Below are 17,731 nucleotides of genomic sequence, written 5' to 3' on the forward strand. Positions count from 1 at the left end.
CTGTGCCACAAATGAAGGGGACAGAATTCAGTCCATGTCCAGAGCTCTTGATTTTATTTACATAGATCTCTCCTTTCTTTTCATTCTGTCTCTCTTCCCTTTCTCTCTTTTCCACACATCTATATTTCATTGTCATTTAGCCCCTCTGATCTGCTGTCAGTCTCTCAGGCAACCCTGTGACGAGTCTCTCCTTATGAGTGGCTGCTGGGTCTGCCACTCATATCCCGGCTCTCACTAATTGGTCAGATGGACTGAGGTTGTTGCTGTGTCTGCATTGCAGAGTTGCCTCTCTCTCCTGCTCTCAGCAGCAGCAGCAGGAAGAGGGAGGAGAGAGGATGGAGGGGAAAGACAGACAGAGAGAAAGCAGAATGGGGAGCACAGAGGATGGTGAGACATAGACGGACATGGCACTTAGAGACTGCCCTCTCTGTGCAGGTGGACTGAGGCTGCAGAGCCAGTCATAGCCGACTGCAGCAGTGGGGTGCTTTTTCCCCTCTCGGATCACATTAACAAGACTGCCAGCCATCTGTTCCCCACTATATTACCTGTTGGTCTGATTGCCAACTGGGTGCTTGAAGTGAAATTGCAAATTCTGAACACCATAAAAGTACCTGAAGCTCGATATGAGTCATCAAACGAAAAACTGACTAAACAGAAATCTAGCGGATGCGGTGAAGCAAAATCCTCCTCTCTGTTTCCTTTTCTCTCTTTCTCCTTGCTGCACACACACACAGCACTTGCATACATGTATTTGTACAGGTGGGTATTTAGTATTCTGTGTATACGAGAAGCATGACTTGTGTGCCAAATGCCTCTAACCTGTCTCATAGGGATATGGGACCATAACTCACGTCTTTGGAGAGCAGAGTGCAGGACTGAAATGTCAGCACTATTCCTGCCAACTGCATGCTCCCCGTAATGACGGCATCTCAGCTGTCCATCGCTCTGTTCGTTTCCTCCTTCCACTTCATGTACTCTTTAATGACCAATAATTCCACAAGGACGTCAGGTGGGATTGCACCACAACACTGGACTGAGAAAAAAAAGCTGGATAGTGAAGAAAGGGAGGTGTTTCAGAGAATATAAAGTAAATGCACTGCAATATATGAACACCTTGTCCTTCACTGTCACCTTAGGGTTTCTGCCCTACACACATTCATTAGTCCTGCATTACAGAACGTAGTCTGCTTTTATTGGGGCAAAAATTCCCCCTCAAGCCCACAGTGGGTCAAGGTCCCACAGCAAAGTGATACGGAGCAAAGTGACAGTTACAGTGGTGATGATGGAAACCTCTGGCTTAACTCAGAGCCAATAGGGGTAATGGAAATGTTCTCAGCAGGCAAATGGAACTATATATTCAACCCATCAAAGTGTCCGGTCAGCGTTTAGATCAACACAACATGGTTTGAGTGTGTAACAGAGGAGATGGAAGCCATAAAAGAGAGAGACGAGATAAAGAAGAGAGAAACAACAAAAAAAAAAAGAAAGCAAAGTCAGATGCGATGATATGACGTCGCATCAACAACAGCTGAGAATTTGTTATAGCTGACTTGATTTTCACTCCTCAGTCGACAAATGAATGCTGGTTCGAGCTGACCCTGTAGTGAGCAGCAATATATGGTTTATATGTAAATAGTAAACTTTAATTTAGATAAAATGATAATGTAAGACAAACAGTAACTCCAAAAAAAATAAAAATATAGGCAGGCGTTCGCTTGCGAGTAAAAATAAACATTTATTACGTCATTATGACTATTAATGTATGAAAACCTGTTTTCATAATAGTTTCATATCAGCCTGCTCCAAGAATGAAACCACCAAGACGCTAAGTAGTGTCTTTGTACGTCGGTGTGCCAAAACCCAAGTGATGAATGATTTATTGATGCCTGATTACTGAAGCAAAAAATGGAGAGAAACTTGTTTTAAAGTGCCATGAAGAAGATCATTTCAGTCAGCGGTGAGCCTTTCTCATGTACTGTGGTGTTGACGAACTCACTTCTTGCAGTATACTTGTAATTTGTATGCCTTTGACCTTACATGCTGAATGTTTGATTTGTTCATTTAGATGTTGGCTTGTACTGTTGAAATTATTGGTTTTTTTTCAAAGATTCGTCTGTCCGGATGCTTCTGACGCTGAATGCCAACAGTGTTTGAGGGTCTGTTTATCAACTACTTGGACACATCATGCCATCTACTGTAAATATGTAAGAATGAATATAGACACGCTGTCACGTCCTTTATGATTACACTGTTAATGTATCCGCCGATACCATGACTTGAACTGTGTTTATTCCAGAATAGCTGATATGTAATAATAAAGACTCATAAGTAGTTCATAAGCAAACCTTCAAATGGACTGAAGTGCAGTGAGGGAACACTGTGGAACTCATTATATGTCATATCTGCCCTGAATATGGACCTTTTGTCTTGTTCTGTAGTCAAAGTGATTGTCTGTCTGTCATTGCCGACCAACTGCCATACTGGAGGAGCTTGAAAATACTTTGTCAGCATCCGGAGTGAATGAATGTACTCATTCTTTTTTTTTTTTTGTTTGCGGTCATTATACTGTGCAGTAATAAGGAAAAGCACAAAAATGTGTTGTTGTTTTGTTCTTTTTGTTTTGTTTTTAAAAGCGCTGTTCTGTATCATTTGTGAATAGTGTAAATAATCATCCTGAATGTATTGTGTATCAGTTTGGTTATCGGGGTGGGGTGGGGGATCATCCATGCTCTTCTAAGACAGGACTGTGTTTGAAGTGTGAGGCTATTTTTCATTGACAATGCTGTGAATAAGATGTATGTACAGTATTTACGTGACTTTGGCTGACCGCGGAGTTCAGCCGTTTCCTTCCTGTTATTAGAGTAGAGTCGCAGGCCTGATCTCAGCCAGAGCTGAGCCTTCTCATTTGACTGATGCCTGCCGAGTTTTTGCAGTTGCTAAGCTACTGCTGATATAATAACCATCAATCTTTGGAGTACTGCTATTAAATGGCATTATATAATTGACTGCTAATGTTGTCGCGTGTGGTTCTGGATGCACTCATTGAAATAAATGCACGTCGTCGCACACGTGCCCACTCATATGCGCGCGACACACACTTACAAATGCGACTCGATTGCCTCCTAGCCGTCTCGAGCGATGTGTATGTCATTATTGCAGTTTATTTTCTGTAAATGAGACGTATTTGTCATCAGACTGGCAGACTGAAGCCTCAAAAGCAGGCAGAGTCAGAGCAGAGAGGAAGTGGAAAATCTCTCAAGCTTAAATGTGCTTTTCTTGCCACGAGAGGGAGCTGGATACTGGCCTGCATTCCTCCCAGTCTCCACTCTCAGGGAATGAAAGGCATACGCTCCCACGGCTGCCTTTGCATTAAATGGACATCGGCTGTGTGTGTGCTGTAAAGCTCAATCTGTTGTTTTATTGAGAGTTGCGGAGCGCCGTTGAGAACAGCTCCAGTCTGTTTTGACAGTATTGTAGGCTTTGAACAGAGAGCAATAAGGTTAAACAGGTTGAGTGTGTTAGACAGCAGGTATTTATATCTCACAATACACATGGTCATAGACATTCCTGAAGCAGCTGAGGAGTTAATACAGCAAATGGTGATTTTATCCAAGCAGATGTAAAGGATGCCAAAAAAAAAACATCTATATACACAAAATAACTGATTTACTTTTATAAAAACATTACACATTTAAATTAGCCACAACATTAAAACCACCTGCCTAATATTGTGAAGGTTCCCCTTGTGCTGCCAAAACAGACCTGCCGGGGCATAGACATGTACCTCTGGGTGCCCCGGAGTCTCTGGCAGATGCTTTGGATTAAAATCGGAGGAGTTTGGAAGCTGGGTCAACCCTTGGGCTCTTTGTTGGGTTCCTCAAGCTGTTCCTGTGCGGTTTTTGCAGTGTGGCAAAACGTATTTTCCCCTTGAAGAGGCCGCTGCCATCTGGGAGTGCACCAGGTTTCACAGCACAGCACCGCATTGTAACGAGATGATCAAGATTTTTCACTTCACATATCAGTGGTTTTAATGTTGCGGCTGTTCAGGGTAGATTATTATACATACAACAGAATAAAGTAAGAAAAAGTCCAGAAATGCATTTGCATATTTAGCCCATAACATGCTGTTAATTCAAAGGAGTGCATCACAGTTTTTGTATTGCAGTCCCAAGAAATTTGAGAACTCACAACTAACATATAAAATGGGCATGCAGCAGAGGTAGTCTGGCTTCTAATCCTTACAATGCATCAAGCTGCTCCTTACAATTCCCATAACGCAACTCTTTTCATTATGTCGAATTCATTTCATGTGGGAAGGAAGGTGATAATGGAAAAATATATTACAGGAGATTCCAGCTGTCTCAATGAATCGACCAACAATTTCTTCAATGAATGTCATGCATCTATTTCGTGCACACCAGAGCCCACATTAAAACACTATGAATGGCCACAAAACAGGAGTGGAATTTGAACAAAGTGTAATTACACTGAGTGAGGTGTTTTATTGTTCCGTAATTTTCAGCAGCTACTCAGATGTATCAAAGCTTTCAGAAAAATTCAACTTTCTGGTTCATAATTACGACTTGGATGTCGACATGAAAGCTATTCACAGGTGGGAAACCGGCAATTACAGTAAATCTGACATGATGTGAATGAAGCATGAGTCCTTTCCTGCCAATGTAATTCAAATTGTGCTTTTAGAGGAAAAACTTTGAGGCGCTCTCTTACTTCCTGAATAAAACTGTTTCAATAAGAAATAATAGCTGATGGAATCAAAACAGCAGTTTGTGGAAGCGATCCATTCAGACGTAAGTAAGTATTTGTGTGAAGGTAAATGTACATTCTTCCAGTTGTCAGGTACAGGAGTGTAGTAGTTGACAATAAAGGCGACATGAATCGGTGTGTAGCAGACGATAAACACAATCATGTTTGCTGTTACTATGCCAGCGATGCTTTTCTTTTCCTCTGTCTTGTTTTTGTCCTTTGACAAAATACAGATGACCCGACAGGAACAGAACACAATCATCACCAGTGGGAGGAGGAAGCCCAGAACCTCCAGAAGCACCATAAACTGTCCGTCAAGTGGATGATCTTTGCACCGTTCGTAGCACATCCAGAGATTTTCGGGGTAGTTCTCCTTGCGAAAGATAGTTGCCACTGTGATTAGAAGTATCCAACAGACCAAACAAACCACAAAAGCCATCACTTTCTTCCTCCGCCATGATCTGGCCCTCCATGGGAATCTTATAGCCAGATAGCGCTGGACACTGATGGCTGCCGTGGTCATGATGCTGGCATACATGTTGATGAAATGAGTTGCAATGAGGAAAGTACATAAGCGACTCATGGGCATGCAGAAGAAGGCATCGTAGATCCTGAAGGGTAGGGAGAGGACGAGAGCAAAGTCAGCTAAAGCTAGGTTCAACATGTAGATGTGGGTGTCTGTCCAGTCTTTCCGTCTGGCAATGAAGGCCCACAGAGCAGCAGCATTGACAATGAAGCCCAGAAGAAACACTGCACTATAACCCACACCCTGAAGGGTATCCCTGTGGCAGCTTGCATTGGTGAGGATATCCCCCCCGTAGCTTGCATTGGTGAGGATATCCCTCCCGCAGTTTGCATTGGTGGTGTTGACGAGCATGCTGCCTTTAATCTGGAAGAAGTGGCCCTGTGGTAGAATGTAACACAATTAGTATGTTAATATAGAAAAAGGTGTACTTAATGAGATGCAACTCCAAATACACGAGCACATTAAGGGTTAATCGTGATTCACAAAATCATACAGTTACTGTTTAATTGATGCAGCTCAGAGAATCTTACTTTACTAATTGAAATGTTTTTTTTAAGTCTTAAAAGAATATGTGCATGCTAATGGGTGCATTAAAGCATACAGGTGGGTGACAAATTGAAGGAAAAACCAACAAATAAAGCATCTAAGGACCATCATGCAGAGCCAGCACAGCTTCAGTGCATTCTGGCAAGTCTCTCACTCATATGGGGTTTGATGTTTAAGGTGTAGAACGCTGTCTGACATGTCGGTCTAAAATCTCCCACAGCGTTAAACTGGGTTGAGATCTGGTGACTGCAACATATGATTCACATCATTGCTCATAATTATGAAACCATTCATTGAGCCCTGGTACTTAAAAGACTGGGGAATTGTCATCCTGCTCCCATCAGGATAGAAATCTGTCATCGCACGATGAAGGTGATCACTCACAAAAACTTCGTATTGTTTTGCAGTGGCCTTTTACCTTTAAGAGGACAAGTGAACATGATGTGCACATTTAAACATTTTGGGGAGATGCTGCAATGTTCACCCATAGTCAAAATATCCAAAGTTTATTTATGATTTTAGATTTGAAAAGTCTGTGTGAAGACAATTTATCTAACTACAGCCAATTCTGGGACACTTTAATGTATTTTCATTGCTTCTAGGGTACCTGCTGCTACATTTTGCTGGTTATTAAACTGATTAGAGAGGCTGTATTCTGACACATCTATATGCAAATAAATGTCAATGTCAAATAGCCTTGTGTGAAAGGGAAAACATGATATGACATATTTTTATATCTTCAAATATTCAGACTTTAGTGAACAGATCAGACATTGACAGCAAAATACTATCCAGCTGTGATGGAGCTCAGCATTCAACACGTACTTACTTTTAGCTGATAAACTGTGACTCTGCGACCAATCCTGTCTCAATGTCAGGGCTAATTTATAATTATAAGCACTTAACCAAGTTACCGTTTTTAATCCCCGTGCGTAAACACGTGCAACTCTCTCTCGCTTTAGAGACACTCATACTGATCCTGCTGCTGTCTAAAGCTGACGCTGATTTCACTTCCTGTCAGCTTTCGTCAAAATCCAGATTACATCGATTACTGGGAAGTCTCGTTAATCTGATCTGTTACATCTCCACCCAATTGTAGCTAAGTTGTATGTGTATGAACATTTCAGTTTGTAATAGATGAAAAATAGTCGAGTAAATTAAATGATTTGCTGTTTTGATATGTGCTGCCGATAGGCCGACAGGCTGGCTGCTGCTACACTCAGCTGTTACATCATCTAATGGTGCTCTTGATGGCACTCAGTTGCATTAAGTGAAATTTGGACATTAAAGTTTCAGTGAATGAGCTTGACCGACTACCTCTTAGATCTGAGGCACCACTGACCTCTGTAGGGGTTCTGTTTTTTCCTTTAATTTGTCACACATCTGTATTATGTTGGCCTGCTACAATCGTTTAGAGGAGAGAGATAAAACTCACTGTCCTCATTCTGTGCTGAAACAAATCAATTAGGTATCTTTCAAACTTACAATCTTTTTAGAGCAAATGATTTACTGCCCCTCCACTGGGGCTCAGCCAGACTGGGAAACGCATAGAGGCAAGTGGAACAAAACAAAACAAAAAAAAAGGTCAAACTTTGGAAGATACCTAATGGATTTTGCTAAGTTAGACTTTGGCTAGACAATGAACATGTGAATATTGTTTTAAGAACTTATCTGTTTACAAATCATGCAAACCCTTTCCTAAAAGATTTTTCCTAAAAACTGAAGAGCTTGTGGCTTTGTTACTTGATTGCCTTTCGTTGTTGCCAGGAAAACAGGAAAAAACGTTAAAGTCTGGCCTTTTCAACTCATCATTTCCAAACATGCAACACAAGCATCTCAGTCTCTCTTTCCTTATGATACCCAAGGGGGAGATTAGACTTGTAGCCAGGTGACATCAGCCAGTAACATGTCGGTTAAAAACAACAGTGAAAAACAGAAACCGTAACAAAGAAACAACTTTCATATCCTGAAAAAGGCAGAGAAACTCATTTCAACTTTGTGTTGCTGATAAAGGGTGACCAATAAAGCCAAAACTTACCAAGTGAGCTGCACTCTTGCTTAACTGATAAGACAGGACGCAAGATTTTCTTTGTCTTCTAGATACGTGCTACCATGCAAAGTTCTGCTACATTTGCATCAGTTCCTCTCTTTATGGAACATGTGTCGGTTTGCGTGGTTTAAAAGTGCATCATCAAGCATGTATACGCACAGAACCAGACAGTGTTTGAGCACATCAGCAAATCACAAAACCAGTTTCCCTTTTACAAGTGAAATTGAGAGCAGACTGTTTCATGTTGGAAACTGACGCACGTGTGCACATACGTGACAAACTAAACTGACGCAAATACTTGTGAATATAAACTGTGACTCTGCAGCACTTGGGGGTCACAATTAATTTTAAAAAACTGTTTGCATTTCTGCACTGACCTTATGTAGTTTCCTGCATGCCATTTTTAGCCAGAGCTCATTTAATTACAGTTTTTCGTCCAAAATATGCCATTGAAGCGATAATTTAACAGCGAGGAGAACAAAAAAAGAGAAAAAAAAAAAAAAAAGGTCACACGATGATGGAAATGAAAGCAGGTGCTCAAGATGTTGCACTGACAAGGCCAGGCTAGAAAAGGAAATTGCGCAACGTATTTTCGTCCTTGTGCAAGATACACAATTCAGTAGTACAACCTCATCACCTGCTAGATTGTAAAGAGAAACGGGTCAGTGTTTTCTTTTGCTGGCTGAAAGAGGGGCCAGAAAATGACAAAATATGTGTCAGTGTGTCAGCTCTGATCTGGAAAATGTTTCAACCCAACATTATTTTGCGATTGTCGTACACTGATTGATGAGCAAAAGCGGCCCATGATTTCTTCAAAGATTGTCAGCAGCTGACAGTAAAACAGCCACAGACCTCTGGATTAAACATCTGTTTATGAGAGAACTTTTCTAAATAGGTTTTTGGATTCAGTAAGACGCTGCTAATTGAAACAGGCTGAAAACTCATCAAGACATCTGCAGGTCTTTCTCTACCTTCATGTGGCTCAGGCGAACCTATTTCATGGGTTACTTTGTCAACATGGCTTCATCAAAGAGCGTCTTCTATCCAATCAGACAGATGGGCTGAAGCCTGGACAGAGGCCAGCCTGGCTGCCACTCATGCAAACCAGGCGCTGCACAATGATGGCGAGGTTAATGAGGGTTTAATTAGAAATGGAGGAACTCATCTCTTTGTAGAATGTGTGTTTGTGTTTGTTTTTTAGTCACAGCAACTATGTCTTACAGTAACTATGTGATTGTTTGTGTTCAGAGGTCTGATTCACTTGTTTGTGAGGGTGTGTGTTCGGCAATGACTAAGCGATACTGTTTTATATCACGTATCCTGGACAATGATTAAGCATAATGCCCGTGTCAGAATAAGTCCACTTAATGAGTTAATGAGTGTCTATGGCGAGCAACATTTAAATGACTCAGGAGCAGAGAACGTTGCTATCGGAGCAAAGGGCAACAACGATAATGAAACATTCACTGGGACAGTTTGTCCACTATAATCACGAACCTTGACCAGATTTAAATAAGACCAAGATGGATCATTGTCAGCATTATAATCTTTCGGCCTTGGCCCAACTCCGCGCTCATGTTTTAAAACTCAAGTTCAAACAATGATGGGCAAAGAAATGCTAGTTTGTAGCAAGCAGGCCTTCAGCTCGGGTGGATGAGGTCATGGTTAGAAAAAGAAAAAGAAAAAAAGAGAAAAAACCTAAATTGTTGAGAAGATGAAAACGTGTTCCTCATTCTGGCTCCTAGCAACACACTGCACACAGTGATTGTGTCTGTGTCAAAGTCATGAGTGTTTAAATGTTCCTGATTTATGTTGTGGGTTTAGAGCTTAACCTTTATTGTGTTTGGTTTGACAGTGATCAGGGTCCAATCTGGAATAAAAGTATCTGTAATGACAGAGCATCAAATACTGAAGAAACAGTCGGGATCAAACGAAAAACCTTCAGTTTGTCATCAAAGACGAGGACTTCAGCAGGAGAAACGAGGCTGAAAGTTCACTCAGCAAGGGAAGGGAACGATTGACGAAAGAAACCAAGAACAACTGAGGGCTTTAAAAAAAGAAAAAAGAAAAAAGGAGGGGGTGTCTGAAAATGTAATCTGGAAAAGTTTTTGGACGAGCCAAACGGAACTAATGAGAATACATGACACAAAAACAGATGACAGAGCAGAAAGGTTTGGAAGTATGAAGTTGCCCTTTAACTCGTTATGTCTATTTTAGGTAAAACTGTTTGGTTTCAGGAAAGTTTTGTGGTGCGCTTTCAAGAAAGAAGTAATCTGCTCCGTTTGTCTGCGGCCTCTGAACTGAAATGTGGATTATTTGAAGCCAGAGAGACAAAACCATCATCCTGAGGAAAACACTGAAGGCCAGCTTTAGAAAACTGCCTGGTTCTGTCGATGCAGTCACTTAATTAAGTGAAATACTTGTAATCAATACTGTGTGTTTACTTTTTCATCCTTGCAGCACATCGTACTTTACAATGCCCTAAAAAAAAATCAGATTTCGAGAAAAGAAGCCCCTAAAAAGCACAGGAAATGCTGGATTAGATCCTGTTTATTAGTAATTACAGCTTGTATTTTGCAGTTATTGCATTTCTTAGCAATTTTAAGATTTTATTAAAAGCTTCTTTATGCCTCAAAGATATTATTCTCTGAAAAACAAAGGCAGAAATCTAATATTGCACAGGATATGAAGGGGTTCAGCATTTCCAATGCGGTCTGTTGTTATCATTAATTTGTTTTAAATCCCTTTAGGCTTATCCTGTTTTCACAGAGATATTTCCCAGATCTACCCGGATCTGATATATCACGGCGCGATATATTTGTCTGCTAGTCTCAGTCGAGCTCATCTTTCTTGACTCACATCAGGCCGTCTGTTGATCTGTACGTCTGTCTCTAACCGCCTTTGCTATCTTCTTCTCCCTGCCTCCCTGCGTTCATTTCTGTCTGTCTGGTACTGTTTGAAAGTGCCCTTTACACGTCAGTGGCGAGGCGGGAGGGAGGGATGGGAGGGAGCGGGTGGGTGAGGGAGGCGGGGGTTTCCATAGCTGTAACTAGGTCAGTGAGAACACACCCCTCTCTCCCCTGGCTGTGCCCCTGTTCACCCCCCCTCCTGTCTCCTTTCTCTCCCTTTTCCTCTGCTCCCTGCTGTGACGCAATGCAGACTTTCTGTACACCTCCTGAAACTGAAAAAAAAAAAAAAAACACACACTCCACAGTCTTCCATTTCATTGACTGAGTGATAACATCCTCCAAAGTCGGCATCCAGCACACACGCCACGAAACAATTTGCACTTTCGCAGGTGCCAATCAGCTCAGATGAATCACCAATCGCTCAGTTAATGGGACAGAGTTTTTAACGATTTGGCCCAGCTTTTTTGTTGTGATTACAGGTTACATAATGATTCCTCCGTTGCATAATGTTTGTGGGGGCTGTCAATCTGTGATCGGGAACTTGCACATTTGGAGGGGCAGCGTGGAGCCACCAGAAAGTGTGTTACTGTATTCGGCTTTGGGAACCCACTCCCACAGAAACTCCTCTACTGTACGCATGTGTGTCAACGGAAGACATGGCAGACAACGATCATCGCGTTCATCTGCAATTTCTGAACCTCACAGCATACTTCACTTGCCACTTGTCATGTGTTTGACGAATCTTCGGACAATCTGGACTGAAAAATCATGAAATAAGCGTGCTAAAGTGCAAACTCCAAGTATTACATAAGCCCAGCATGTTATAACACAATCCCAACACTGGATGTCTCTGTTTCTGCTGGCTGTGCTGCGATGAGTCATCTGGGCGGTTATATATGAACTGAATTACCACATATCACCCATGCCTGATTGTCAAATGCAGCGTTTGTCTCAGTAAACAAAAATGTGGGGCGAGAATTTGTTTGTTGTATGTGTTGAGCTGGCCTTAAAGCGAGACACCACGAATCTGGGTGGTGGAAACAAAAAAAAAAAAACACCCTTCAGAAACAACACAGGAGCTACACAAGAAAAACAGATTCTTCAGTGTTTCAGTGATTTGGTCATGCATGAATATGAAGTCATCTTTAGAAAAGCATCATTCTTCCCTGATTAGATCATTTGAGGCAGTTAGAGGTCTTGCAATAAAATGAAAGGGAGTCGAGGATCTGAGGGAATATGGGAGGAAAATGAGAGGATGAAAGAAGAGTGAGATAAGGATGGTGTCCAGCGGTGGCCTGTGGATGGCACACAGCAGATTTAGGTCATCAGGCCAAAGATGGAAGAAGCAATGAGATGTGAGGTAGAAGCTGAGAGTTGCCACAGTTGAGGAAACTGTGCAGGAAACTGGAATAACTTGTTTCTATCCGCTGTGCTTGCTGGCTTTCTTATTCATTCTCGATAGAAATATCACAGCGTCCAAGTGTTGCTACACGTGTGATTGCATGTGCATTCGGCGTGTTGTAGCTCCAGTCCTTGTGTGTGCGTGCATTAGCACTCACTTGGGTGTAACTGGGTCAGCTTCACATGGCAAACCACGTTGATTCACACCGAAGATAAACACAGCCTAGTTGCCATAGAAACCCCTTTTTACTCCTGCCACATCTTTGCATGGCATGCATTTGTATTTGCATCAGATTTCTGTGTTGACACAGACGGGAGCTGCACAGTTTTTTCCACACCGAGGCAAACATGTATCTCGAAAAGCCCTCAGCTATCACTTATGATTATGGACGGATCCAGACAATCACGGCCGTCTTTTGTTTTGATAACGCATTACTTAAATTAGATATTCGGTACTGTGACTGTGTCAACACCGCAGAGTCCTCCCTCTATTCAGGCATTCGTGGGTGTGGACGTTGAACTTGCTTTGTGAGGAACAAAGAAAAGAAATGTGGAAGGGTGGGGGAAAGAGAAAGGGAGCTACACAGCGAGACAATTGCTGCTGATCATGTTTGTCAAGACAAGTCCAGACATACTGAAGAAATTTAAACATAGGCGTAACTCGGTGCGTGTGTGTCAGCATGACGTTTACATATTCAAACAACCATGAAAAACTTTTCCATAAAGACGTCTGAATTTAGCAACTTGTAAGAAAGACGTGTCCTATTTAGCTGACATGTTGGTATGTTGTGGAGGTCTGAAGAGGTGAATTGCTTGTTTGATTTGTGTGACTATTTGTACAAGGGAAATAGAGAAGAACCAATATTTCCCTGTTCAGTGCTTACAGTAGAGAGCAATTGACCTGGTTTGAATGTTTAGGTGCATTAGTGCTAAAATTCAGTAACAGTAAATGTGTTGTGCAGGAAGGAGGATGTTTGGGACTTGTTTTAGAGGTGTTGCTATGCGCAACGTTGAATATATTTGCTAGACGTAAGCTTTAAAAAATCTGAAAAGATTTGTAACACTCATTAAAACTATCTATGTACTTCAAAGTGTTATTGATTGAAATGTTTAAAATCTATGATTGGTACATGGGAGGATGTGATATTATCTTCTTTCAACTCACTTGAGACCCACTAATCTCAAAATAATGACAACAGATATACAGAAATCTCACAGAAAACTGTGTCCATGTAAAACCCAAAGAACAAAGACTATAAGACTCAAGTAAATCCTCATTTAACTGCCATACAGTGGTCAAGGCTTAGCTTCAAGTTAAAATATACAAATAATATTCAAATTTAAAAACTTTTATTACCATGCTGTGACAAGGTGTTACTGTGACTAGCGCCGTCGCCTCACAGCCGGGGCAAGGCTCTGGGTTCCAACCAGCTGGTCGACTGATGCTTTTCCCCTGAAGTCGCCGGCGTGGGTTTCCACCAGGTGCTCCAGCTTCTCCCACATGTCCACAGACACGCCTAGCAGGTTAACTGGTGAGCGTGAGGGTGCACGGAGGTTGTATGTGTGTGTTGGGCCGTGCAATAGATTGGTGACCTCTCCAGGATATAACCCACCCCTCACTCAATGCCAGCTGGGAGAGGCTCCTGTCCCCTGCGACCCTCTACGGGGTAGTTCAACTAATAGATAGATGTTATAATATAAAGAATGTACGAGGCAGGTTTTGATCCTTATATACTTGTTTGTCCTTCAGCTACATTCACGTTTGTACAGGTCGTGCTAAAGCTTCAGAACAGATGCTGATATTATCTATTTTTTTATAGGTTCGAGAACTATTTTTAGAGACTCAACAATAGGTCATTTCCGCAGTGTAACCGAGAGATATGCAGGCCAAGGATGCCGCACGAATATACGTTCTTCCTGTGATGCATGTCACTTTGAGGCAACATGAGCGCTCAGTGAGATAATATGCGCCTTGCTATGACCGGTGATTGAACTCGCGCTATTTCTTCTGCAGGCTTTATCAAACTCTGCCGTTGTGAAGTGTATGAAAAATGAAACTGATAAGGAGAAACTGCGAGTGAAAAAGAAGCAGATGTGCGGGAGTGTAGAGTGGTAACAGGAGCTGGGGAGATAAAAAAGAACGGAGAATGAAATATAGAAAAAGATGGAGATAGGAGTAAGATGTAAAGCGGAGTTTGGGCGGAGGAGGAGGAGGAGGAGGAGGATGGGTAGATTGTGACAGGAGAGCGCGGGGTTTATCCTGCATCTGACACACTGACCCAGTGACGCAGCAAAGCTCACAGCTCCAGATTACAGAGCCGTGGCTTTAGGGAGGGGGGTGGATTAACGGTGCCTCCAGAGAGAAGAAAACAGGAGATTAACATGAGGGAAGTAGGAGTGAGGGATTACAGCTCTGTGGATGGCAGGAGCCGGAAATAATCCCAGCAAACTGAGTGGCACTGTGCAGCATGTACGTGTACGAGTGTGTTTTTGTGGGTGTAAGCACAAATTAGTACAAATTAGAAAATGAAAGGGTATTAAGTGGCGAGCATGGTCCATGAAAAAAATATAGGTTGAATTACCCCGGCTCACATATGCACGCAAACAATTTACAGTATGGCGTGTGAGAAGCCAGACTGGAATGTAAAGAGCTGGTGCTGCTAAGGCAGAAGGATTGGCCATGGGGCCCCACTGAAACCATGTGCAGCCAATCAGTTACAGTTGGTCCCTCATCCCTACAAAGACTCTTTGATGTGAGCGAGGCCTTTAAATTCAACCCCGGGGAGTCACAAGGCTACACTGGCTTTGATCTGAATCAGGAGAAACCGTATGCCATTCCTACCAACAAGACCTTCTGCATAACAACAAAATGCCCGCTCAAAGAGTCGGCAACATGCACAGATTCACGGGTGGGTGGGAAAATCTGAAAATCAGCTTTCCACTGTACAAAACACAGAAACAGAGAGTGTGTGGGACTGGTTCTCTGCACTGAGATGACATCCATGTGTCTGCACATCGTCACCGAAGCAGCGAGTCAAAACCCTCAGCAATCAAAGAGAGTCACAGACGTTGCACTTTTATCAATCAAGACCGCTCCGTGAAATGCGTTTTATCTCAGAGAACCAACGCGGCCTCTTCACATCCGCCACTTTAAATGACGGTTTTTGCTTCACAGTGTTTTTCCTGTGGCTTCAGAAGACTCAAGAAAAAGCGGACGTGGACTCTTTCACCGCTTTGTGTGTGCTGCAGTTGTGCTTGTTGTCACACAGTCTGTGATATAAACATCCATTCGTGTTTGTATCATTTTTGCAGGCCTCCCCCATCTGCTCCCTCATCCTGTTATGCCGCTCCTGGCAACCTTCCAAAAAAACTCTAAGCTCTTCTTCTTCTTCCTCGCTGCTTCTCTCTCACCTTTTACTTTATCATCGGGCAACAAAATGTCTGCCACATACGAAGCCATGCCTAAGCCCTCCTCCTCCCACTCCCCCTCTCTCTCTCTCTCTCTGCTTCCTCTGCTGTCGAACTGAGCCGCACAGCAGTTATGTAAGAGCTGAGGTCAAAGTGTCACTGCCGTTGTCAAGGGAGACACAGAACAGAGGGGCTTTGCAGGAGATGTGCACAGGGAGAAAGAGAGGGAAAAACAGCAGACGCAAGCGGCTGAGAGGAGAAAAAAAAAAACTGTGGCCAAAAGGCTCGAAACATAAGATTTGAACATGTGTGCATGAGTAAAAACATCAAGCTGTTTGAATGTGTTTAATTTTGGCTGACACAATTCAGACCAGGAAGTGTATAAATAAAAGAAAGATAAGCATATACATGTAAAAAAAAGAAGGAAGTGTCAGAGGAAAAGGGTTTGCAAAGGGAAAAACAAAAAAAAAACACCTATGTCTGTCTGTTAGTGTGTGAGAGAGAAGAGAAGGAGGAAGGAAAAAAAAAGAATCTGTGACTGTAGGTGTTCTGTGCTCAGCTGCTCCACTAACCTAGTTTGAGTAATCTCTGCCTTCATGCTGTTTCATAACACCGCTGCCAGAACATTGCATCATAAGGCCACCCGCTACGGCAACACCCCCCTCCGACTCCAACTCCCACCCCCATCGCCAGCACCCGCCCAGCTCTTCACCAGCACCCACAGTCACCTACTGTCCCGAGGACACATTTGCATGAGAATACGAGTCCCTTTTCGTTTAGTCATTATGATCAAATCCGGGAAGATGAGCTGTCAAATTATTAGCACAAAATAAGAGTGCATAATAGCTGCGTCATTTGCTGCAAAAGCAACAACAAAAACTGTGGCAACAACTTGCTGATGCTAAGATACAAATGGGTTAAACGAATGCAAATGTACAGCTGCACGGCCGTGATATGTTCCTGCATGTCCAGTACAGAAATATGGACATGAAACAGGAACCAGACTTCCGTAAATCAAACTTTGCGAGGTCAGTGGGTCTAAACTGCACAGAGTTCTCCAGAGAATAAACTGAAAGATGGTGAGCAATCACTAGGAAAACAGCCAGGAATATTTTCAAGCCTATTCCTGTTAATCCACATGAACACCACAGAGGAACAAAGCTCATTTGAGTTCACAGGCTCAGATAAATATTGCACAAGTCCACAAAGTCTGTTGTTCCGTGTCATTATTTTCAAGATCTAAATTCACTTTAATATATATTTTTTTTAAATTTCTTTGGGGAAAAAAAATGTTCATAAATAGTACAAGGACTCAGGAAACAGTCTTGGTGGAGAAAGAAAACTTTTCTTGATACTTTACATTTTGGAGAAAGCATGTGGGGGCTTTTGCTCACGATGACTGATTAATCTAGTGTCTTTCTTCATGAAAATGCTCATCACAAGATGTCAAAACTATGACTAAAACTTTTGTCTGACCAACAGTCGAAAGCCTATAAAAATTAATTGAAGAATTCTACAACCAGCATTTGAGACGTTTATGTTTTTGCTTTAAAAAATACTTCACCGATTGGTAGTTTAATGGATACAATTTCTGCTGAAGTTTCCATAGGAGTTATGAAGATACTTCTCTTTGAGGGTTTCATTTTTGCAGGTTCACTGAGGCCAAATGTTTGCATAAAATCATTCAGGTCAACACCATCAATGCAAATTTGATACACCGAGTAAAACGTCTGCTCTTGGATTATTTTTTTCTCCAAAAAAAGAAGAAGTTCAATAGGTTCCTGCTGCTTGTGATTAACTTCAGCAACACCCAATTAGGTAGTTATGAAATTTAATGACACAGGTTTACAGGCTCTGTGCTGGTACACCGTGTGATGCCAGGGAAGTGGGTGAAACAGCATTTTAAAGCAGAACTGACTTGCAAGTTTAATCACCTTTCACATCGCATTCTGGATGGTTATCATTGTTTTATTTCTCACAACACTACGCTTATCTGTGAAGAGAGAACTGAGCGTTAGTCAATCATTTGCACGGCCACCTTAAAACTCGCTCCCAAATGCGCGCCCCCGCGAGCGCTGCGAGAGGAGCTGTCGGCAGTGAGATCATGTGAGAGTCCACGCTTGGAGA

At 42.3% G+C, this 17,731-nt stretch overlaps 1 protein-coding gene across 4 annotated transcripts; it reads right to left on the reverse strand.

The window, feature by feature from the left end:
- Positions 1 to 3,393: 3,393 nt before the first annotated feature.
- LOC103364378 (G-protein coupled receptor 35-like) lies at positions 3,394 to 12,923 on the reverse strand. Of its 4 annotated transcripts, XM_008291476.1 has the most exons (4): positions 12,911 to 12,923; positions 11,088 to 11,092; positions 7,875 to 7,961; positions 3,394 to 5,668 (listed from the first exon to the last, which is right to left on the reverse strand). In XM_008291476.1, the coding sequence occupies exon 4, from the start codon at positions 5,639 to 5,641 to the stop codon at positions 4,685 to 4,687; it is 957 nt and encodes a 318-aa protein (XP_008289698.1). In that variant the 5' UTR covers positions 5,642 to 5,668; positions 7,875 to 7,961; positions 11,088 to 11,092; positions 12,911 to 12,923; the 3' UTR covers positions 3,394 to 4,684. The 4 variants fall into 4 exon arrangements, with proteins under 4 accessions (XP_008289698.1, XP_008289696.1, XP_008289697.1 ...); XM_008291474.1 differs by lacking the exons at positions 7,875 to 7,961; positions 11,088 to 11,092; positions 12,911 to 12,923 and adding an exon at positions 8,264 to 8,338; XM_008291475.1 differs by lacking the exons at positions 11,088 to 11,092; positions 12,911 to 12,923 and having other exon boundaries at positions 7,875 to 8,007.
- Between the last annotated feature and the right edge of the window lie 4,808 nt (positions 12,924 to 17,731).

This window comes from Stegastes partitus, unplaced genomic scaffold, assembly GCF_000690725.1.
Source record: "Stegastes partitus isolate 25-593 unplaced genomic scaffold, Stegastes_partitus-1.0.2 Scaffold745, whole genome shotgun sequence".
NCBI lineage: Eukaryota > Metazoa > Chordata > Actinopteri > Pomacentridae > Stegastes > Stegastes partitus.

Excerpts from the sequence above, each read along its gene's own strand:
- LOC103364378 (XM_008291474.1), bottom strand. The coding sequence starts at position 8,287 with ATGGCATGCAGGAAACTACATAAG. Across the intron at positions 5,669-8,263 it reads CATGCAGGAAACTACATAAG|GGCCACTTCTTCCAGATTAA; the intron begins GTCAGTGCAGAA and ends ATTCTACCACAG.